The sequence below is a fragment of the Macrotis lagotis genome, chromosome X (genome assembly GCF_037893015.1).
Source record: "Macrotis lagotis isolate mMagLag1 chromosome X, bilby.v1.9.chrom.fasta, whole genome shotgun sequence".
Lineage (NCBI taxonomy): Eukaryota > Metazoa > Chordata > Mammalia > Peramelemorphia > Peramelidae > Macrotis > Macrotis lagotis.
The window spans coordinates 656,371,330-656,394,756 of record NC_133666.1 but is presented as its reverse complement, the minus strand read 5'-3'; the positions used below and the strand labels follow the sequence as shown (position 1 = coordinate 656,394,756).

The 23,427-nt window shown below is 45.4% G+C and overlaps 1 protein-coding gene across 15 annotated transcripts in view; it reads left to right on the top strand.

Annotated features, from left to right (window-relative positions):
* FBRSL1 (fibrosin like 1) overlaps window positions 1–23,427 on the top strand; it is a 289,992-nt gene that overhangs the window by 109,274 nt on the left and 157,291 nt on the right. For all 15 annotated transcript variants that reach the window (XM_074205181.1, XM_074205178.1, XM_074205190.1 and 12 more), the window contains exon 3: window positions 19,584–19,688. In XM_074205181.1, the coding sequence (XP_074061282.1) occupies window positions 19,584–19,688 (105 nt within the window). The remainder of the gene's footprint in view (window positions 1–19,583; window positions 19,689–23,427) is intronic.

The following is a 23,427-nucleotide window of genomic DNA, read 5'->3' as shown; positions in this document are numbered from 1 at the left end:
TCACGAAAAAACGAGGCAGCAGGGCAGGGGGCCAGAGACTCCCGTGTTACAGTTGGCAAGACGAAGCTTCCTGACTTTTCTTGGCTGTGAGAAGAGCAGGAGGAGGATGAATAACTAAGTCTCTGAGAAAGAATGTGTCTGTGTGTTTATATGAGAGAGATAGAGAGAGAAGAGAGACAGAGAGAACTGTGTGTCTGTGTGAGCCGGGAGAGAAGAGTTCCCTAGCCTTGGCCGGGAGCCTGGAGAATGGAGGGTGTTAAGCTTGGCTCCACTTAATCCTTGGGTCAGGTGTCAATAAATAATCCGACAGCGTTGGTTCCTCCAGTTAGTGTTGGCCTAGGATCTGGATAGGCCGGGGGCCCTGTGTGGAGATGGGAGCTGGTGTCCTGTTTCTCCCTCCTGTGACCTCTCACGCTAATTCCGGGGAAAATTCCAACCAAGAACTGTCCATCGGAAGCCTCAGGGCTCTTTGTTTCTGCCCCGACTTGATGGTGGTCCACGGTGTCCGACTGCTATTGACATTGAGGATGAGTATTCTTCCCATCAGATACCAACAGATTCCAAACCACTAAGCAAAGGGCCAGGGACAGGTTGCTGCCCGGAGGGATCAGCTTGATATCCCCAGAGCCTCGTGGGACTTGGACCCACGGCTCAGGTTAGAAGAGTTGGAGATGAATTGGCTTCTCCCGGATGAGTATGTGCAGAGGCCGCCAGGCAGCCCTCCAACCTCCCAGGGGATGGATGGGGCAGGGAGCTGGGAGATGAGGATGTTTACATAAAGAGAAGAAATTAAACAGGAAAATAAAACCATTCTCAACGGGCTATTCATGCCTTTCCAGATCCTGGAAAGGGTTGTTGTTTTTTAACTCCATCTGATATGTGGCTTTTCAGGCCTGTCCTGTTTAATACTCAGAGCATTTCTCTAGCAACAATTAAAATGTTGACACCTGGCTTTGCCAATGTAGATTAAGGTCTGATTTTCAGTAATTATATGTTCTTGCCGACAGTCTACAGCAATCTTACCTTCCATGTGGGTATGATGATAACACTTAGTAATTCAATAAAAGAAATCCATTCACAGGCAATTTTTTTTGCAAGGCGATGGAGGGTTAAGTGACTTGCCCAAGGTCACACAGCTAAGTAATTATTGAGTGGCTAATGTAGGATTTGAACTCAGGTCCTCCTGACTCCAGGGCCAGTGCTCTATCTTTTGCATCTCTTAACTGACCCTTCAAAGACAATTTCCAAATGGAACATCAGGGAGCATCTGGGAGTTGACAGACCCCCAGGCTGGTGGGCCCTGCTTAGAGGGGAGGGGTCCTCCTGCCTCCTGGCAGTCATTAAGAACAGAGGTCAGGCCTCACCTGCCTAGGCTGGCCGATTGACACTGGTAAAGGAAGTCAGGCCAGTTCTGCGTCTAGGTTCCAGCAGATGGATTGGACCTGCTTTGCTCATTAAGGGGGGAAGGCAGGGTGTGCAATGCACTCCTAAGACTGAGAGCAGGGCGGCTAGGTGGTGCAGTGGATAAAGCCCCAGCCCTGGAGTCAGGAGGACCTGGGTTCAAATCCGGCCTCAGACACCTAATAATTACCTAGCTGTGTGGCCTTGGGCAAGACATTTACCCCATTTGCCTTGCAAAAAAAAAAAAAAACTAAAAAAAAAAAGACTAAGAGCAGCCTGGCCCCCTTCCCAGATGACAGAGATGGTGCTTTCCCTGGATTTCTTCCCACAGCCCACCTCTATCTCCCCCTACCCCCCACAAGTACAGGGAGGGCCTAGTTAAGTCCAATGATACCAGATATTCATTCATTCATTCCACTCACTCTTTCATTTCTTTGTTTTTTAGACATTTAAAAATACTTCATATGTTCAAGGATTTTATTAGACATGCTGTAGAGATTGTGGAGGAAAAAACTATACACTGAGCCTCTCCTCCTGTGGGTCAGTGTGATGTAATGAAATGGAATTTTGTCCCCAGAGACAGACCTGGATTCTCTGTCCCCATTTTAATTCTATTGCCTTCTCTCTGCTCATTATTTTCTATATTCAGTATACAGTTTACTATGTATATTTTTTTGCATCTTGTCTCCCTGATTACATTGGAAGCTCCTGTGGGGCAAAGACTGTCTTTTCCCTTTGTATCTTTAGAGCTTCCCACAGTGCCTGGATAGAATAGGTTCTTAATAAAGGTTTATTAGTTGATGGATTTAGTTAGAAATCCCAGTTTTGTCACTTGATAGCATTTAGATAAGTCCCCTTTTCCTTTTGTAAGCTGGACTCACTGGACTGCATGATCACTTAGGTCTAGATTTCCCAGCCAGAAATCCCATGGCATTTTAATAAATAATTGGTAAGTATAAGCCACATGGGACCCATCTCCTCCAGGAAGCCCTCCTTGATACACTCCAACAGTTTTCACATGCACCCCCCCCCCCCAGTTAATAGTAGGTTTTTGACGGGCAATGAGGTTAAATGACTAGCTCAAGGTCAGGTCCTTATTAAGTTTCTGAAACCGGATTTGAACTTAGGTCCTCCTGACTCCAGGACTGGTGCAATTAATAGTAATTTTAAAATATTTCCCTCCTCCCTCCCCAAGACAAGTAATCTGATATAGGTTAAAAATGCATAATCATGTTAAATATTTCTATATTAACTCATGCCCCCTTATGTTGCTCTAATGTGTTTGTGTTGTAGTCTTTGGTATAGTGGTTGTAAGCAGGTAGGTGGTGCAGTGGTTAGAACACTGGACTTAAAATCAAAAAGACCTGAGTTCAAATCCACCTATACATCTTTATTAGAAGTGTTACTCTAGACAAGGTACTTCTCACTGTCTCTATTTTCTCATCTATAAAATGGGGGCCTTTCAGATTTGTTATCAGGATCAAATGAGATAATATTTGTTACATAGTAGGTGTGCATTGACTCTCCCTCTCTCCCCTCCCCTTTCTTCCCTCCCTCCAATTAGGTCTTCTTGTCAAATATAATGGAATTGTTTGCCATTTCTTTCCTTCTCCAGCTCATTTTATAAGGAGGAAACGAGCACACAGTGTGTCCAAGGTCACACAGATAGTAAGTCAGGAGGACCTGAGTTCAAATTCTACATTAGCTACTTAATAATTACTTAGCTGTGTGACCTTGGGCAAGTCACTTAACCCTCTATTGCCTTGCAAAAACAAAAAAAGGCTGAATTTGAACTCACCTAACCATTTCAAAATGTACTTTTTGTCATCTGTAACAGTGTGAGACTAGATCATCCCTCAAATCCCTTATAGCTACAAATGGACAATTTTGTGACATCCTTCAAACCAAGGAGTCCCACTGTGAGAAGGATGAGCTGTGAAGGCCAGGGGCCTTGTTGCTTTGCTGGCTCCCATGTTTGCCTAGGACACCCCAAGTTGACACAACCATATATATAGATATATATGCATTTTGTTGGGAATTTGGGAACATATTGTTCCCAGTTACGTTTCCAGGTCTCTACTCCTAAGAGACCAGGGCCTCCAGTTTCCTGATGGACATCTCAACCAGGATGTCCTGGTGAGTGTCTCAAATTAATCATATCTGAAACTGAACTAGCTCTCTTCCCAGCCCCAGTGTCCCAAAGCCTATCCCACCATAGTGTTTCCCTGTTTCTACTCAGAGTAGCACTCATCTTCTGTTATGCAGCCTAGATTCTTTCCTTTGTGTCACCACATCCCCAGCCAATCAGTTGTCAAAGCTTAAGTAAGGGCATCACCTTCACAATATTTCTTGTAAGTCATCTGTATTGCCCATTATTAGACAAGTAATCTTTGGGGAGCCAGATTTTGAAATATATATATATATATATATATATATATATATATATATATATATATATATATATTTGCACATATCACATTCTCATCTCCTTGGGAATAGGAATCATTCTTTATTCTAACACCCCTGGTACCTAATTCAGAGTAAGCACTTAAATATTTGATTGATTGATAGAGGCAGCTGGATGTCACATTAAATGGATCCCTAGATCTCTCCAATCTCGACTCAGGCACTCCCTAGTTAGGTGACCCTGGATCAGTCACTCACTCTGCTTCAGTTTTCTCAACAGTAAAAGGGAATTGTAACAGCTTCCTTCCTCAGTCAAATGAGATATTTATAAAGTACTTAACACAAGCCTGGCACATTAATAAATGTTTTTCTCATTGATTGCTAATAGTCACAGACGTTCCTGGGGAGTGGGGAACCGAGTCCAGAACAGTACCTGGAGCTGTTAAATAATCCTTGTGCATTGATAATTGCTTGCTGTTTGATGGGTGGGGCCAAGAGGGCAGTGATTTTGATGAGATTGGTACCCTGAGCGGGGTGGGTGTCCTTGGGCTGGGCAAAGGGATTCCAGCAAGGGAATGGGGACTCTCTAGGGGCTCAGCTTAAGGAGCAGGCGGCAGCAAGCTTCAGACAGGGCCTGGCTCCCAGGCCTTCCCCAGCCTGGTTTTTTTTCTTGCTCATTTCCTCCTTCACAGGAACAAAGAGGCTGGTTTGAGGACTGTTGGAAAGCCTGTTCTCGGGGAAATGGGATTTTATAAATGTGACATTTTCTTCTTGAACATAAAATTGGGCTTTTCACATAGCACTATTAGAGTATAGAGCTTTAATTATGCCCTAAATCCACTCCTTTAGCCCTGGGCTCACACGATTAGCGCAGAAGCCGCGCCAAGAGAGGCTGGGCGGGGCGACGGTTCCCCCCATGTGAAACTTCATACCGTACAAATTATTAAACGCAAACCTCAGGAGGAAGATTGTAATGAAAAATTCAGCATCCTCATCAAGCCGCCTTATTTTGCTCCCTGAATCAATCCAGAAGGAAATGGGGCTAGGGCTGGTGGGGGAAGGGAGGAGTCCTGGAAAGAATATCAGCAACTGGAACAACCACTGTGGCTAGGTAATGCTGGACGAAAGAGCCTTCTTTGCCCTAGGGGGTGGAAGGCAAGGTTGGCAGAATCCACTGCCAGCTCTCTCACCAGATGCATCAGTGCCCCTCCCTCCCCACAGGCCCCTAAGAGGAGCCCCCTGGAAGAACAGGATGGCAAAGGATGATCAGTCTGTTCTGGGTATCCCCTACCCCTTGGTTCTTTGCCCCCTTCCAAGGCCCAAAGACTAGAAGATGAGCACGGGCCAACTTGGTATCATGAGGAAGGGGGGGGGATCATCCATCTAAACAAAAGCTATTCCTTTCCTTAATAAAATGATCCATTTGGGATAGGAGCAAGCTTCTCAGCTGCAGGTTCTCCATTTGCACGTATTATTGTGGTTTCTAAGTGACTATTTCTCTGGTACTTTTTGTCACTGTCTGGGTGAGTGAGCATTTCTCTGACTTGATCCCTAGATGGCTATAACCATATGATCCCTAGAGGACTCTGTCTTTGATGGGTGAAGTGTGCTTACAGCACTGGGTTAGGCTTTGTTAACGTGTAGCTTTTGAGTCGGACTGACTCTGTGATTGTATCACACAGTAGGCTTAGGGAATATGTGTACTTCTGTCCCTGCAAATGTGTATCCGTCATTGCATGTAACTTTGAATATAACAGTGTGAAATTTATGGGTATTTCAGTGACTGTGATTTTGCAAACTGGTGTGTTATGGTGTGTTTCTGTCTGGGTGTGACTTGTGCCAATCTGTCATTGTATCTTGGTGAGCTTTTCAGATAATATCTGTCATTAAGTGCATCTGATGATGGATGCTCTGGAGGTGGGATCTGGACTGAACCTAAGATTTTATGAAAACTGTGTTACTTGTACCTTCTCTACAGCTTAGAGACTTCCAGGATCATGCTGCCAGAATGGGTCAGAGGTAGACAGATGGACTCCGGTTTTTCTGCTTTTGACAGCAGCTTGTTGCCTCATGAACTGGAAATAGAAAGACCATCTCCTCCTAAAAAAAAAAAAATCCAACAACCCCTTATCCACCAGAAAGTTATATTCTTTCTAGGGAAGCAATATTTACATGGTGGCTCCAGTTTGGGATCTGGAGTCTGGAAGACTCAGGTTCTTGCTAGCTTCGTTACCCTGGGCAAGTCACTTCATCACCAACTTGCATTAGTTTCCTTTTCTGTAAAAGTAAATAATAGCACCTATCTCCCATCCAGGATAGTGGTGCAGATCAAATAATATATTATTGTAAATTCCTTAGCAAATCTCAAAGTAAATGATCAGAATAATAATTTACAGGGAGGCTAGGTGGAGCAGTGGATAGAACACCAGCCCTGGAGTCAGGAGGACATGAGTTCAAATCCAGGCCTCGGACACTTAATAATTACCTAACTCTGTGGCCTTGGGCAAGCCACTTAACCCCATTGCTTTGTAAAAACTAAAAAAAAAAAAAAAAAGAATAAGAATTCACATTGATAGAATGTTTACCATGTGCAGGCTCTATGATAATCCTCACAACAATCTTGGGAGGAGAGATACTATATTATCCCCTTTTACAGATAAGGAAACTGAGACAAATGGAGCTTAATTGATTTCACACAGTAGGAGTCTTAGGTCATCTTCCTGACTGCCATCCCAGGGCATTATCTGCTGTGCCACCTGACTGCCCATAACATATATATGTGTGTGTGTGTGTGTGTGTGTGTGTGTGTTAGCAGCAACATCATCATCATTATTGTTATTATTCTTTCATACAGTAGATAAATCTTTCGAGGAGTTTGTTCTTATATATGACTAAACTCACCTGTGACTTTATGGCATTGTGTGTATGTATGGGAATGGTATCTGGGAGTGAATATGCTTGTGTCTCAAGAAGATTGGGATAGAAACTATTATATTCGGCAAAATCCCCAAATCTCTCCATAATTCTCAGAGCCTGAGACAGACAGACTAAGTTTCAGGAAGGATGTGTCTGGGGACGATTTGGAGCTCACTCAGTTTCTATAAATATGAGAAAAGGGATTGAAAGCAACTGTTCTGTTACCTTGGAAGGGAAGGTACAGGAAGTCAATCTGAAATTGCCTTCTTGATCTTTCTTCTCCTTCCTTTCTTTTTTTCCCTTTCTCTTCCATCACCTTCTGCTCTTTCAATTCTAGCCTTCTTATGCCTTGCTCCTCTTGGTCCAGTGACCCTGGTCCCTTGCTATCTGCTTCTCACACACAATTTTTCCTAACTTCTTTTCCAAACCCAGATAAAATGGCAACCCCTACAGTAAGCCCTTCCCAATTCCCCTTAATGCTCGTGCCTTTCCTCTTGTCAGTTATCTCTGATTTATCCTGTCTTTAGCTTATTTGTTCAGAGTTGTTGGGTTGTTTTTGTGTTTTTTTTTTGTAAAATCCCTCCCCCATTTGGACTGTGAGCTTCTTGAGGGTAGGGCCTGCCTTTTATCTTTCTTTGTATCCCTTAGCACCATTATAGCCATGCTTATATGCAACCCAGGTTATTGACTGATTTTTTTCCCCTTTGCCCTTCCCCATCCGCATCTCCTTCACCTTCCTTTCCCCTTTTCCTCCCCGTCCCTTTCCTCCATTCCCGTTCCTGCGGTCTGGTCTGCTTAGACTGGTTGACTCTGCAAGCATAAACCAGAATGAAGGAGGGGAGGAGGGAACTGATGAGGAGACCAGATGGTGCCGGAATCCCCCGCGGATAGCCAGCTTGTATTTCAAACCCAAGCTCTGCTTCTCCCATTCGCTCACCACAGGCTCTGACAGATCAGAAGAAACGTTCTTAGCTTGATGCAACCGGATTCTCTTCTGGCCAAGACCGAAACATCTGGCCCCCAGCAGGGCCTCCTTCCAGAGGGCCCGGGCAGGCGTGTGTGCGCACATCTGGCCGGCTGTGCGCTCTTGTGGCAGCAGCGGCAGTGGCTGTGTCCCCCTGCAAGCCCTGCCGCCGTTGGCTTTGTCTGAGCCCAGACAGCAGACCGAGGCCAAGCCCCATCTCGGGGCCTGTGGACCTCTGAGACAAGCCTTCGAGTTAAGAACAATTTAACCTCCTCCTGTGGGGACATGTGTCTGAGAGGTGTAGAGCCTGGGTCTGGCTCAGGTAGAAACACCTCCCTGCCTGATACAGTAAAAAGGGACCTGAATTTGAAGTTTAGAATCCGAGACTCAGACCTGAGAGGGACCTTAGAGATCATCCAGTCCAACTCCCTCATTTTACATTTGAGGAAACTGAGGCCCAGGAAGGTGAGATGACTTGGCCAAGGAGGCAGCATTGCAGCTAGGCTAAAAGATGTATCATAAATACGGAACTGTAAGGGATGGTCACCACTTCCCCATGGTTGTCTCTGAGTGTTGAACTCTGTATCCTGAGACTTAACCCAGTATTTAACCACATAGAAGGAATTTAGTAAGTCTGCATTCATTCATTCATTCATCTATCTAATCCCAGGTGGAGAAAAGGGGCATATCTGAATGTCACAAAGAGAATTTGAACTCAAGTTGTCCTTTTATTATAGAGGGCTAGCTAACTATGGCGATAATATGAGGTCTGATCTAACTCCAGATAGAAGTCAGAGAAAAAGTCATTTGGCTTTCTCAACATACCATCCCCATCCTACATGAATTCCAAAGGGTAACCTCAGTGTCCCATCCAAACAAAAATACACTTTGGAATCAACATTGATGGGGAAGCAGTGCTGTCCGGTGAATTTGGATCCCAGAAGCCCCCAGATCCAAATCCAACTTCAACACTTCAGCATTGTGATTGTGAAAAAGTCATCTAACCTCTCTCTGAGCCTCAGTTTTCTTCTCTGTAAAGTGAGCGGGGGAAGGGGGCAGTGATAATATCTGTCCTACCCAACTACAGAAGTTATTTTGAGCTCAAATAAGGTAATTTGTATACCATGCCTTCATTGAAAACCTCAAAGTATAAAATAAATGTGTGCTATCCTTTCCATTATTTTAGCTCAAAGTCGAGGGTGGAGGAGAGAAAACATTCTGGGTAGAACAGATGTTGAGTATGAGGGTAGAGATTGGGAGATCCCAAAGTACATGGAACATTCTAGAGGAACAGGAATGCTGGGTTGGCAGTCAGGTCATTGACATTTCCGGGAGGACCAACTCACCAAGGACTTTTCATCCCTTTTCCGTTACTTGTGATCCCCTCACATCTGAGCCCTAGAGCTGTGAATGGGCTATCCTCATGCTCTAAGGACCGATCTAGGTGACAAGAATGTGAGTCATTTAATCCAACTTCTTTTTAGGAGTGGTTGAACTTTCCTGAATCTGCTCACTTTACACAGTCATTCTGAAGAGGGTTATAATCTTCATCAGCATTTCCCCTTCAGCTTCCTTTCCTTGTCAAGAGAGCTTTGTAACAATAAATTTGTCTAGGCACTGTGTAAGCACTTGACAAATATTATCTCCTTTGATCCTCACAACAGACCTGGGAGATAGGTGCTATTATCATCCTGGTTTTACAATCGAGGAAAACTGAGACAAACAAGTTTAAGTAACTTTTCCCAGGGTCACAAAGCTAGTACATGTCTCAGGCCACATTTGAACTCAGGATTTCCTGATTCTAGGCCCCTAAGTCTATTTACTTTTCTATCTAGCTGTCCCAAACCATTTGTTTGTCTACAGTCAAAAGAATTGTGTCTCCTTGTCATGGGAACAGAGACCAGAACTGTCTACAACAAAATGCCTGGACTCCTACCTTGTTCTTCTCCATCATTCACATGGCATTTATTAAGCTATTTCTGTGTGAGGGCAACTGGGTGCTTCAGTGGACAGAGTATTGGTCCTGGAGTCAGGAAGACCTTGGTTCAGATCTCATCACAGACAATAACTCCATGACCTTGAGCAAGTCACTTAACCTTGTTTGCCTCAGTTTCCTCATCTATCAGATGAGCTGGAGAAGGAATTGGCCGACCATTCTAGTGTCTTTGCCAAGAAAACCCCACGTGGGTTACTAATACAAAGAAATAAAGAGCTCTCATTCTAATGGGAGAGGCAACATATAAATAGAAATATACGTATTATATACGGAATTGTTAAAAAGTTATTTTTAGAGCAAAGACCTTAACAGTTGTGGGAGAGCAGAAAAAAATTTCCTTTTTTTTTTTTTTAGGTTTTTGCAAAGTAGTGGGGTTAAGTGACTTGCCCAAGGCTACACAGCTTAGGTAATTATTAAGTGTCTGAGGCTGGACTTGAACTCAGGTCCTCCTGACTCCAGGGCTGGTGCTCTATCCACTGTGCCACCTAGCTGCCCCGAAAGTTTCCTGTTGAAGGGACATTTGATCTAAATCTTAGCATGAGACACATTGTGCTTTACATCCATAACTGCAGACATAGGCAATGGCACAGACTACATTCATTTTCCTACTTCCTTTCCTTGAAATTCTCCCGTGGAAGTTCAACTCAAAGCTCTGGGCTTTCCTGACTCTTCCTTAAGCATACTTACTAGCTGTCTTCCCTTTCTCTTGGAACATGATCCATCTATCACTTCTTTCAGTCTGACTGCCACCTCTCCAAAGACATCATCTGTATCATCTTTGTACAGTTTTAACAAAAATGTTACCCTTACTCACACCTATCATGCCCTTAATTATTGCCTTTCAGTTGTCTCTGGACCTCAGAAACTATTACTTAACTCATTGCCCTACTGTATAACTAAAAGATTATTGATGTAGAAGAGATGGACCTTTGTCCTAAAGAGAAGCATCACATTGTTACATATACCAAGCCATTTGCCAAAGTCATGCCAGCCCACTCTCCTGTTTAATTCTGAGCTGTTTTTTTTTGTTGTCCACTTACCCTCTATACCAGTGAATTTGCTCTATGGGTTGGCCACCCAACCATAAACCCTATTTGGAACAATAAATATTTTTCATCCACTTGATTTTTCCTGTATGAATGATTGGATGGATTCTGTAGCATTCTGGGACTTGATGTAGTTAATACACTTTCATCCATTAAAAAGGATGTTGTCTGTAGGATCTCTATTCTTTCATTTGTCTCTGCACTGGCTGCTTTCCATGATAGCTATCATGCCATTTTATGCTTTGAGATTTATAAGCAGAAAGTCATCAAACAAGCTTATCCTTGTTGCTTCATTTTTTGAGTGGTGATGATGATAATGATGTCTAGTATCCACCATAATCTGTGCCTTTACCTATCTTATTTCCTTGGAATGAAATATAATAATAGCTGTTATTTATGTTCTGTTCTTAGGTTTGCAGAGGTCTTTTTACTCATTTGGTACTCACTACAACCCTGTGGGGTAGGTGCTATTAATGCCATTTTATAAATAAGGAAAGTGAAACCGCAGAAAGTTATGACTTGTCCAAGGTCACATAGCTAGTAAGTTGGAGAATTTAAACCCAAGTTTTCTTTCACTCCTTAGAAAATTTTTGACAGACATGTTGCCTTTATAACTTTGACACAGATGTGTTATAGAGCTTGTAATGTTCTGTTTTGCTGTACCAAATCAAAGCTATTTTATAGCCAACACATAATAAGCACAGTGGGATTTTTTTATCCCATACTCCTATCAGTTATTTGGGCAACCATAAAGATGTAGTTAGCTGTGCAGTCCTTGTGAATGCCAGCCTGTTCAGTTCTCAAACTTCATCAAACTAGTCCCAATTGCCCACGTAGATATTGTTATAAAGATTCTGTCAAGGAGTGAAAGTTGATCTGGAAGTTTGTCATTAGCTGTGTTTTCTCAGGGTTGGGTTTTTTTTTTTTTTTTTTGGTTGTTATACATGCCAAGGATTTTGGTTTTTTATTTTTCTCTCCAAAGTGATTGGTATCAGCCCCTCTTTCAAGTCTCCTGATCACCCTCTTCCCACCTCTCCCTTTCTATTTAATTGGGTCTGATCCAGCCATTAATCCCATCTTTCCTTTTGTGACCTGAATTTCTACTTCCTCATGCAAAATCCTAGAGTTAGAGAACAAATATAGCAACTTTGGTGAAGAAAATGTGTTCCGAGTTACCCCAGTTTAAATAACCTGTTATTTAGACAGTGGACGTTGTTATTCTTTCTTGTTTCAGTGATCTAACTAGAGTTGAACTCTTCCCAAGCTGTTTGTAAATTTATTTCCCTTCTTATTTTTTTTTTTGGAAGGCAATGGGGTTAAGTGGCTTGCCCAAGGCCACACAGCTAGGTAATTAAGTGTCTGAGGCTGGATTTGAAGTCATGTCCTCCTGACTCCAGGGCCGGTGCTCTATCCACTGCACCACCTAGCCATCCCCTCCTTTCTGATTCTTGAGTGAAAACTCTTTAATGTCCTTCATAACCAACTTATACAATAATAAATGAATGCAAAGCCTAAGCATTCAATGATGTGGCAATCACTCAGCCAAGTACTGAGGGATACAAAAATGAAAAGGGGAAGGCAGCTCCTGCCTTCCAGGGTCATCCTAAGATGGCATTTCTTTGCTACTATAACACCCTTTTGACAAGTATCAAGTTTGTAGTGTGCTAAAAATCTTCCCAGTCCTTTTTTTTCACTTGAATTAACATGTAACCCCATAACCCCAATAGTATATTTGGTTAAAAAAAATTTACCAGGTGTAAGACATGATATTTAATTTCACCTTATTAGATTTATCTCAATAGACCTAGCATATTGAGTTCAGAGAAGACTTCTTGGAGGAGGTTTCCCCTAAGTTGGTCTTTGAATAGAAAGAACAATTTCAACAGATGGGGACATTTGATATATGGTGCCCCTGTGAACAAAGATACAGAAAGAAGGGAAAGAAGGGTAAAAACAGTGTATGGAGAGTATATTTGGAGTAGGGAAAGACTAGTGGTAAGTAGCCTCATGAGCTGTCTATTGTAATAGTCTAGGAATGAGGTGATGGGTCTATACCAGGGTGGCATCAACGTCAGGAGAAATGGGGATATATATGAGAGCTATTGGGAAGGTTAAAATTAGTTGGTTTTGACAACAGACTGGATGGAGGGGATGAAATAGAGTGCGGAGTCGAAAATGGTATCTTGCTTATGAATCTGCAGTATTGGAAACATGATATGGTGCACAGTAAGGTTATTAATTTGATGAGCATTTAGCTAAACTAGATACTATGTTAGGGACTGTGGATACTGAGAAAATATTAAGTAGAAACTGTCCTCTAGATATTAATATTCTATGAAGGAGATTGAGAGAACCATAGACAAAACAAATGAGAGAGAAGTCTGGGAAGAGAGGTTGAGGCCCGGCTTGGGAAGAAAACTTGGACACCTTTGTATTTTATCCTCTAGATGTTGGCTTTTAAGATGACTATCATAGCATCATAGAACTTAGACTGAAAACTAGAAAGGGAACTTGAGAGTTCACCTAATCCACCTATGTCTTTTTATGGGTAAGAAAATGGAGTCCTTGAAGGTTAGATGACTTACTTGCCCATGGTCACAGCAAAGCCGAGATTCAAATCTCCGAGATCCTCCACCTTGAACAGTCCATCGCCATCTCCAAGCCACATCCATTGTCTGAGCTGCATTGCAAGGGATGGATTTGGGGTTCGGTTCTGAAAATGAGAATTCCCTTGATCAAGAATCTTGGGGTGCACAAGTCTGGTAAAGGAGCAAACAATGACCAGGGCACGTCTGCCAGCACCACTGAACTGACTAGCTGGTTGTTGTGAGCAGGGCCTTTCTGGTCCTGGACCAGAGACAAAGGGCTTCACACCTTGACCCTCTGTCAATCCACAAATCCCCACTCACAGCAAGCTTCTTTCCTTCCACTCTAAAACTCAGTAAAATGAATCAGGGATGAAAAAAAAAAAAGATTGTGGAAGAGGCCAAGCAAAGAAAATCGAATTGCAGTGTGTGAAGTGATTTCAGAAGGGGCCTGGGGAATACGTGGTCTCTAGACTGCCAAGTTAGAGCAAGTATAAAATCTACAAACAAGCCGGAGATCTGTCCCGGCTGATCTCATTATGAGGCCTGCTTGGGATAGATAAATCCTGTTAGAGTGTGTGAAGGGTTGGATTTCCAAGGGAAAACTCCCAAGTAACATGTTTAGCTCAGTTCGGCCTTGTTTTGATACATGGGCGTTTTCAGGCTTAAAGGGAGTACATTTTTAAAGGAAAAACATTTGTCTGGTCTTCAGCAAAACCAGAGGCAGTGAGGTGGCAGGATGCCCCCTTGTTCTGGAAACAGATGCTTATAATTTCAGATCTTGAGTCACTGGAGGTGATGAGTCGATGCTAGGGCCTCTTTGTCAGCCCCGATGTACCATCCCTCTCTGGGCTGCTTTCCCCTTCACCAGTCATTTTTCTAACTTTGTATTCCTATCCCTCCTTCCGTTCTTCCTTCTCTGGATTGACTTCCCCACCTAATAATAAATAATAACAAGAACTAGCATTTGCAAGGCGCCTTACGTCACATTTAATCTTCACAAGCACCCTAAGAGGTACGTGCTAGTACCCATTTTACGGACAGACAGGGAAACTCAGGTACCTTGAGATTAAATGTCGTCAGTGGTCACCGAGCTAAGTTAGTGCTGGAGTGAGGATTTGAACTCAGTTCTTACTGACCCAAAGTCCAGGATTCTTCCACTGTGCCATCTAGTCCCCTCTTTTCTTTTCCAACCAAAGGCCTTTTTCAACCTCCCCCCACCCCTCTCAGTAACAGAATTCTCTGCTTATCTTCCCTGAGTGAAATTAATGCAGATTAAGCTCATTGTCCCAGCCCCTCTGCTCCATCCTCACTGCCCTGCCATCTAGGCTCACCATGCCAGCTTTTCTCCTAAGCTCATCTTCCTCTCTCCCCCAAACTTTTTTTGCCCACGGTTTCATCTTAGATTCTTTGCTCCAATCTCTTTGTGTTGTGGGTTGGCTCTCTTGATTCTGGTGTGGCTGGGGCAGAGCCAGGTCAGGCTGTAATACCTCAGGCAGAGTATCATGGCAGACCTAAGGTTAGGCCTGGTGAGGACAGGCCATCATCAGGTCAGAGTAGACCCCATTGAATCAGTAAATTCTAAGTTTCCTCTTCTCCCCAGTGCTAAGTGCCTAGAAGCTCAGGACTTATGGGGGGGAGGAGGGGGAATTTTTCCAGAAAAGGAGATTTATTCCCAAGTCCTCAGAATACAAACCCTTCTGTCAACCCCTACTAGCCCTTTCTAGATTTAGGCCCATGTGGCTCCATTCAGGGAGGCAGACAGTAGAGCAAATGCTGCCTATGTGACCTTGGGCAAATCGCTTCACCCACATGTCCTTGGTTTCTTCATCTTTAAAAATGGGGGGGGGCAGCTAGGTGGTACAGTGGATAGAGCACCGGCCTTGGAGTCAGCAGGACCTGGGTTCAAATCCATCCTCAGACACTTAATAATTGCCTAGCTGTGTGACCTTGGGCAAGTCACTTAACCCCACTTGCCTTAAATTTTAAAAAAAGTGAAGGAATTATTAGACAAGTTCCCCTCCTGCAGTAAATCCTATGAACCTGTGGTTTTTCAGCTTCAAGTCCTCATCCTGGCATTCTTCCCAACTCAAAGTACAAGGCAGGTCATTTCATCTCTCTGTGCCTCAGTTGCTTCATCTGTCATGAGAAGGTTGAGCCAGTTAGTCTGGACTAGTCCCATGAGCTCAAATGAATGCCGATTACACATTTCTTAGGTTCTGACTGTATCTGGGCTCCTAAGAGAACATCGGTCCCTCCTGCCAGCCACCCCCTCCTCAAAGAAATAATTTTAATGATGAATGTTTCTTAACCATGTGATCAGAGCTAGCTATGTTTTTAAGAGCTGGGTCTAGGAAAATGGCCCCCGAAAATTGCACTCCCCACCCTGCCTGCCATAGCAGCTGTAGCTTCGGAGCTCGTGGAAAATGAAGGCAGATGATTCAATTTGGCCTGTGCTCCTGTGTGTGTGTTCGAGATAATGAACAAACCCATCGTGCTGGCTGAGACTGCTGCCGCCGGAGCCCAGGGGCCTCCCCGGAGGAGGCACTGTGCTTTGTTGGGTTAATGGGGGTGAGGGTCGCCCCAGAGCTCAGCACCTTTCAAAACAGCTTAAGAAAAGAATTTGTCTCCCCTGGCCCCTGGGCTCCACTCCCTACCCACTCAGACTGGAGTTCTTGATAAATCGAAGTGTGTTTATTAGTAATGACCAAGGGCCAGGACTGCCAGGAGGTTTCTGGGGCTCCGGGAGTATCTCAGCTCTCTCTGCTCAGGGAACCGTTCTCTCCCTTTGCCTTTTTCCTTCTCAGAGTCCTTCTGTCTCTGGAGCCAGGACCTTACCTGAGACTATGGGTGGCTTGAGATGTTGACAGTGGACCAGAGGATCTGGCTGCCTCTTTGTGGTTTTTCATTGTACCCCACCTTGGGTTGTGCACCATAGCAGGAAGGACAGCAAGCACCTAGTTCAATCCATACCTGAACAAGAATTCTCTTGAAGATTATGGGTTTATAGCTTAGAAGAGACCTTTGAGGTTCAGCCCCCTTCATTTTACAGTTGAGGAAATGGAGTTAATTGAGGTTAAGTGCCTCAACCATAATCACACAGGTGATCCTCAAAGACTTCCCTATCACTTCCCAAAATGTCTCATTTCACTCTAGGACAACATAATAATAAAATAATTATATTTCTATCTCTAATGAACATTTTTTGCAGGCAGTATCTCATTTGATAGGTACAGGAAGACAGGTACAGTTAATATCCCCACTTTACAGATGAGGAAACTGAGGCTGAGAGAGGTTAAAGCTGGTTGTCTAGAGTTATATACAGGATTTGAATTCAGATGTCCAGCATTCTATTCTCTAAATTCTGATGAAATGAGGAAGCTTTTCCTAAGCCCAGATTCTCCTCTCCATTACACTCCAACCCATTGATCCAGTTCTGATCTCTAGGACCAAGCAAACAAATCTACCTCTGAATCAATGAAACCCAGGTCTTCTGATTCGACCAGGCTTTCCCATTCCCCCATGTGGTCGTGGTTTGTTGTGTCCCATGTAGGTGGTGCCATGAGAGCATGATTCTAGCAGTGAAGACTTCACCAGAGCATGGTGAAGATGCTCCAGGTGCCAGCAATGATGCCACCTACTCTGGCACACATTTTAATCTGTAAAACACTTTGCACTGACTTGGTACTTCAGTCTCACCTCAGCACCCCCGTGAGGTGGGCAAAGCAGGTGGTATTTTCCCCATTTTTTTAGCCAAATGATGATGTGGAGGTTCAGTAAGCCATGAACTTCCCTGGTCCCCTAACAAGTGAGGGGCAGAGTGAGGAGCCAAACGAGGGGCTCCAGCCTCCATCACTGTTGCCAGTAACAGAGTTGGATTCCTAGAGACTCATTCATTTGTTCAAATAGCTTTTATTAAGCATCTACCACATTCAGGGCTTTCAAGGAACAGAGAGAAGCAAACCAGGCCTAGCCTTATTCTTGAGAGAAGCCAGAGGTGAGGAGAGAGGGGCATCCCAGGAATAGGAGGCACCCCCTGCGCAAAGGGAGTTAGAACGTCGTGGATCAGGAACCTCAGGTCTTCAGCCTGTAAAGGTAGACTGCAACCACAGTGGGAATTGTGTTGAAATAAATGGCAGTACAGAGTACCGACTGAGAATCAAAGGGGGGCAGCTTCATCCTAGAAACTTGGTCATGGGCCTTGCAGGATAGAGCTGTGACCCAGGATGGGCCCAGAGAATCCCTCCAGGGCCCCAGACTTGGGACTGGACATAGGTAACCTCTCCCTCTCAGGCCCAGGCCATTCCCCAGATGGTGTGGTATGGTGGAGTGAAATGAGAATGACCCAAGCCCAAGAGGGAGGCCAGGAAACCTTCTATGCCCATAGAAACTGAGGCCTTGGGGAATTGATCTCTCAGGCAGGGGATCTCAGGGCTCAGCTCCTTGGTCCATTCATTAATCCCCTGACCTGCTTTGCCTCCATTGAGAATAATTGCTTATGTATTAAAGCAGTGTGACTTGGTGGCACTGTTGAGGGCTTATACTGAGTAGATGAACACTATTTGGCAGGTGGATGGTGGATCCTCTGGCGCCATCACTACCTTTGCCTGAGTCAGGTGAGAAATGGATTGCTAAGGTCCCTTCCCAAATGTGACATTGTTCTTTTTGTTTTTTTCTCATTGATTTTTTTTCCAATTACATATAAAGATAACTTTCAACATTTCATCCTTTTGCAAGGTTTTGAGTTCTACATTTTCCTACCACCCTCCCTTCCCACCCCTCTCCCCAGGGCAGTGAGCAATCTGATACAGGTTGTACAGTTACAGTACAGTCATCTTTAACATTTTTCCATATTTTTAGTCATGTTGTGAAAGAAGAATTTGAATAAAGGGGAAAAGTAAAAACCATGGGAGAAAAGAAATTTTAAAAAAGTGAACATAGTGTGCTTTGCTCTTCATTCAGAGGCCATGGTTTTTTCTCTGGATGGAGATGGCATTTTCTATACAGCTAATATTTTTTGTTCTAAGGGCCCTTCCAGGTTTGAAATTCCATGTTCTAAGGGAAAAAAAACAAAGACATCAAAAAAATCTGCTTAGGAGATTTAGGCTGGGAGCATATGTATGTATATGTATATGTATGTATGTATATATATGTGTATATGTATGTACGTATATGTGTATGTGCGTGTGTGTGTATGTGTGTTTGTGTATATATATATATATATATATATATATATACATTTATATATATATATATCCTTTCCTTAGGAGGAGGTCCATGGGAAACCCCTCCCTCATTGTTCCCTGTGGACCACCTAGCTAGAGATACCTAAGTTGCCCAGTCACTGCTATCAAATTACCACATACTTGTTAGCCCCTGGTGTGAAATGAAAGAACTTTAAAAGGTGTCCATAAGATGGATCTGCATCCTGCATCAAAATGACTGTAAGATGTGAAGAAAAATCACAAAATAATGACAGCTTTCCTATGTGGGAACTATTAGTGATGGACTCAGCTTAGGGGAGGCCTTCAGCATCTTCTGGAATAGACTTGAGGGTCCATCCGCCTGGTGTTTGGTGGCTGGGAGGCAATTTGGGGAATGATCGTGTTGACTCTTTTTTTTGGAGGAGGGTGGAGGGAAGGGAGCTTTTGTGATCCTGGGGAGTTACTCAAGTGTTCTAGACCAGGTCCTTCAACCCAAATTAAAACAGATCCCTGGGGGCTGCACAATGACTCAGAAAACCACAAATTCCCAATATCTGTTGTATTATATTTTTATTGTTAATCTCTTTTAACTCAGTTCAGAAATCTTGTGAGTCTTGAGTTTGACATCTCTGCTCAAAGCATCTCTATAAAACTATTAAGAGAAGCTATAGAGGAAGTTTTCTTGCTTGGAAATTCCTCAGAGAAACTTCTATACTTTGAAAAAAATTAATGATGGAAAGGGGAGGAAGCAGTGGTAAGAATCACTGTCATTTTCCAGTGTTTCCTTCCCTAACCTTTTCCCTTTCTTCTAGTCTTGAGCAATTCAATATGCTTACTGCTCAGGTCCCAAAACAAAGGTCACATTCTGCATCAAAAACCTATATTGATGAGTAGGCAGACAATCCTTTGATTGGAGTGCCCTTAAAGGGTTAACCTCCTCTTCCCCATAGGCTTCTGACCTACTCTGTACACATGCACAGAAATTCTCTCTTGGGGTTGAAGACAAGGGTAAGGGGCTGGAAGGTGAGGCTGTAGCTCTGACATCTTCTCCTCCTTGTCCTCCAGATGAAGGTCCCTTCAAACAAGAGTGGCAGCAGGAACAGTGAAGAAGACAGTGTTCGCGAAGCCACCAGCTCCCAGTGGAGCAGCTCCCGGGACCAGCTCAGTGATGTAAGTCCCTCCCACCCCGGCCCCTCCTGGCCAGCACCAGGCAGTCTGGCTGGCTCCTGGGCCACTGAGCGCTCATCAGTGAGTGGCTCCTGGGATAGCGCAGAACGGGCTATTGAGAACTTACAGAAAGATGCTTCACCACTGCCACCCCCACCGCCCCCCATACCCTGGCCCCTCTCTGTTTTAGGGCTGAGGGTGGCATAGCAGTACACCAGCCCAAGGAACAAGAGACCAGGCACCAGGGGAGTGTGCCTGGAGTCCTGGAGAAGTCACCGGCAGGGCCGCCAGCTAATTCTATATGCAGGCTTTTTTTGTGTGTTAGCAATTAGCATTTTGCCTTCATTAAAACATGATTTTTTACTAATTAGGCCCTTTCCCGTTAGGAGGGATTTAAATGGAGAACAATAATCAAACCCTGGCACGAGCATGTCTGAAATATTAAATTTAACATTTCAATGGCGAGCCGCAGCAATCCCCGGGCGCGAGGTTTTCATGTTGAGTTCTATTAATGTGAAATATGCTTCATAACTAAAACCTGTCACAGGAACTGGCTCGCAGCAGCCAAATCCAATTGGACAGTTAATTTAGCTTTCAAATTGAAAACACCACCTCGCTCAGGATGCTGTGGCCCGCCTGGGAAGGGAGGAGCGGGGCGGGACCGGGGCCTGGGGTGGGGGGGGAGGCTTTGGCCCGGCCTGATGTATTTGCTATTAGAGCTCTCAGGGCCCCCTCTTGAGAGGGAGGGAGGAGAGGGAGATGTGGAAATGGCCCCCACAAATGTGTTTAAAAGCTGAAAGTATTTATTAAAAATGTCAGCAGAAAAGTGCTTCTGGCAGATTAAAGTGGGATTCTGGCTGACAGTCTGACAGGGAGTGTGATGGGGAAAATTCTCTCTCCATGTGTGGAGCCTTGAATGGGGCTTTGTAAACAACCCACGCAGAGCCGAGGAGGATGGGAGGCTCCATCCCAGCAGAGGCGAGGAGGATGGGAGGCTCCATCCCAGCAGAGGCGAGGAGGATGGGAGGCTCCATCCCAGCAGAGGCGAGGAGGATGGGAGGCTCCATCCCAGCAGAGGCGAGGAGGATGGGAGGCTCCATCCCAGCAGAGGCGAGGAGGATGGGAGGCTCCATCCCAGCAGAGGAAGGGAGGATGGGAGGCTCCATCCCAGCAGAGGCGAGGAAGATGGGAGGCTCCATCCCAGCAGAGGAAGGGAGGATGGGAGGCTCCATCCCAGCAGAGGAAGGGAGGATGGGAGGCTCCATCCCAGCAGAGGAAGGGAGGATGGGAGCCTCCATCCCAGCAGAGGTGAGGAGGATGGGAGGCTCCATCCCAGCAGAGGTGAGGAGGATGGGAGGCTCCATCCCAGCAGAGGAAGGGAGGATGGGAGGCTCCATCCCAGCAGAGGTGAGGAGGATGGGAGGCTCCATCCCAGCAGAGGCGAGGAGGATGGGAGGCTCCATCCCAGCAGAGGCGAGGAGGATGGGAGGCTCCATCCCAGCAGAGGCGAGGAGGATGGGAGGCTCCATCCCAGCAGAGGCGAGGAGGATGGGAGGCTCCATCCCAGCAGAGGTGAGGAGGATGGGAGGCTCCATCCCAGCAGAGGAAGGGAGGATGGGAGGCTCCATCCCAGCAGAGGTGAGGAGGATGGGAGGCTCCATCCCAGCAGAGGAAGGGAGGATGGGAGGCTCCATCCCAGCAGAGGTGAGGAGGATGGGAGGCTCCATCCTCCCAGCAACCAGAGGCATGAAGGGAGGAGGCCAGGGGGCACCCATGCAGTGGCTTGGGCAGGAAGTTTAGATCATCCCAGCCCTGGCCCCTGCCCACCCCCAGACAGGTGTGGGACCTGGAATCACTGCTGGGAAAAACACTGGTGCCCATTCATTCAGTCTGTGGAAGGGAAAAACTTGGGAGATGGAGCCAAGACCACCGCCCCCAAGCTGAGGTAGCTCCAGACGGCAGAGGCCAATTAGCCCATCACCAGGCAGTTGTGATCTCTGACTCTGGCCAGATACCAGGCCAGGTGCTGCAAAGATAACAGCAGTTATATAGAATTGTGCTGCTTGCAGAACACTTGGAAATCATTGCAGCCAGTAACCTTTTATGAAGCGCCTACTGTGTCCCAGATAATACAGTAACCACTAGGGAAAAGATAAAGGCAAAAACAGTTCCTCTTCTTGAAGCACTCACAATTAAATACTATATATGTTATCTTTTTTGATACTCAGGATAACATCAAAGTAGGTTTACAGATGGGGAAACTGAGGTTGAGCGGTCACAACCAGTAAGGTCTTCCCAGGTCTAAAATCTCCCCTCTAGCCAATATCCAGACTGTCCCCCTATCAAAATTATAGAGACGTTAGAAACGTTTGATAAACATCTATCCCTGTCCCCAGAAGCTTCCATTCTTTTGACCTCCCACCGCTCTTGGTCCAACAGCCCTGCAGTCCCTTCTCTAGGTTCTCCCCTCCAGCCTTCCTCCTCCTCCCTCCTTTGGCCTCTTCCTCCGGTATCTGCCCTCTATCCTTTAGCCTCTCACTCTGCTAGGTGGACCACTTTACCTTCACCATTGAGGAGTAGGTAGTTACTATAGTGTTGTGTTGTTGAATTTTTTGACTTGGCAAGGGTTTGGAGGTACCCCCCGCCCGTCTGAGCCCCAGGGACTAGCTGAGAGGGAGGAGGGTGTCTCCATGGGGCAGGGCCAGGCTGCTGTAATTTATTAGAAAATTTTTCCTCTAGAAAAGTGATTTTCTCTTTGGCTCAGAGATGTATCCCCTGGGTCCAGTGAAGTCACCCTAGCTTTTCTGCCACCTCCTCTCTCCCCTTCTCCTTCCTCCCTCCTTGAGGAGCTGGCTCAGACTCTGGGACATCCCCCCCATCTTCTAGGCTGAAGAGGTCAAGGGAGGTGTTGGTCGGGCATCTGACCCAACACGTTCCTGTTAGAGAAAGAAACTGGAGCCTCGGTCACCAAGGTCACCCAGGCGGTAAAGAGCAGAGCTGGGGATGCAAACCCATTCACCTTCTTCAAATTCAGTTTATATTTCGTGTGGCTCCACACTGAAGAAGACCTATGTGTCTGATTCTGGGCCCGATTCAGCTTTGGCTGAATGTGACTCTTGTCTTCCAGATAGGTTCTGGTAGGGCCAGGCTCCAGTGGCCAGGTAAACTGAAAATGAAGGGGTCTGAGGGAATGGGATCCTGGGGCCGGGGTGGGGGCCATCCAGTGCCCCGGGGGCAGGGGGCTGGAAAGCCAGGTACTGAGGGTCATGTCACCTCTGAGGTTGAAATTGAATTTAAGGACCGGGAAATGGTTCAGGTGAGAGGAGAGAGTAGAAAATCCACCTTCCCTGTGAGCCAGGTCTCCCTGTCTGTCTGTCTGTCTGTCTGTCTCTCTCTCTCTCTCTCTCTCTCTCTCTCTCAGGGAGGGAGCACTTCCATCACTGTGGAATTAGAGCTTCACTCAGGCATCTCTTGGGGGTCAGAGCCCTCCTTCCCACACACGCTCACAACAGAGGGGTTCAGGCGAGGCCTTACGTAGGAGGAACCACCTGAGCCATACTTTAAAGGATGCTGAGGATTCTAGGAGGCAGATGTCAGGCAGGAGCATGAGCCAAGGATCCGAGAGAGGGAGGTCTTGTTTGGGGAACAATGAGTGGGCCAGGTCAACTGGAAGATGGAGACAGGAAAAAGAGGGTAAGGAAAATGGGAACTAGATCAAAGAACTTTATCCTAGAAGTTATGC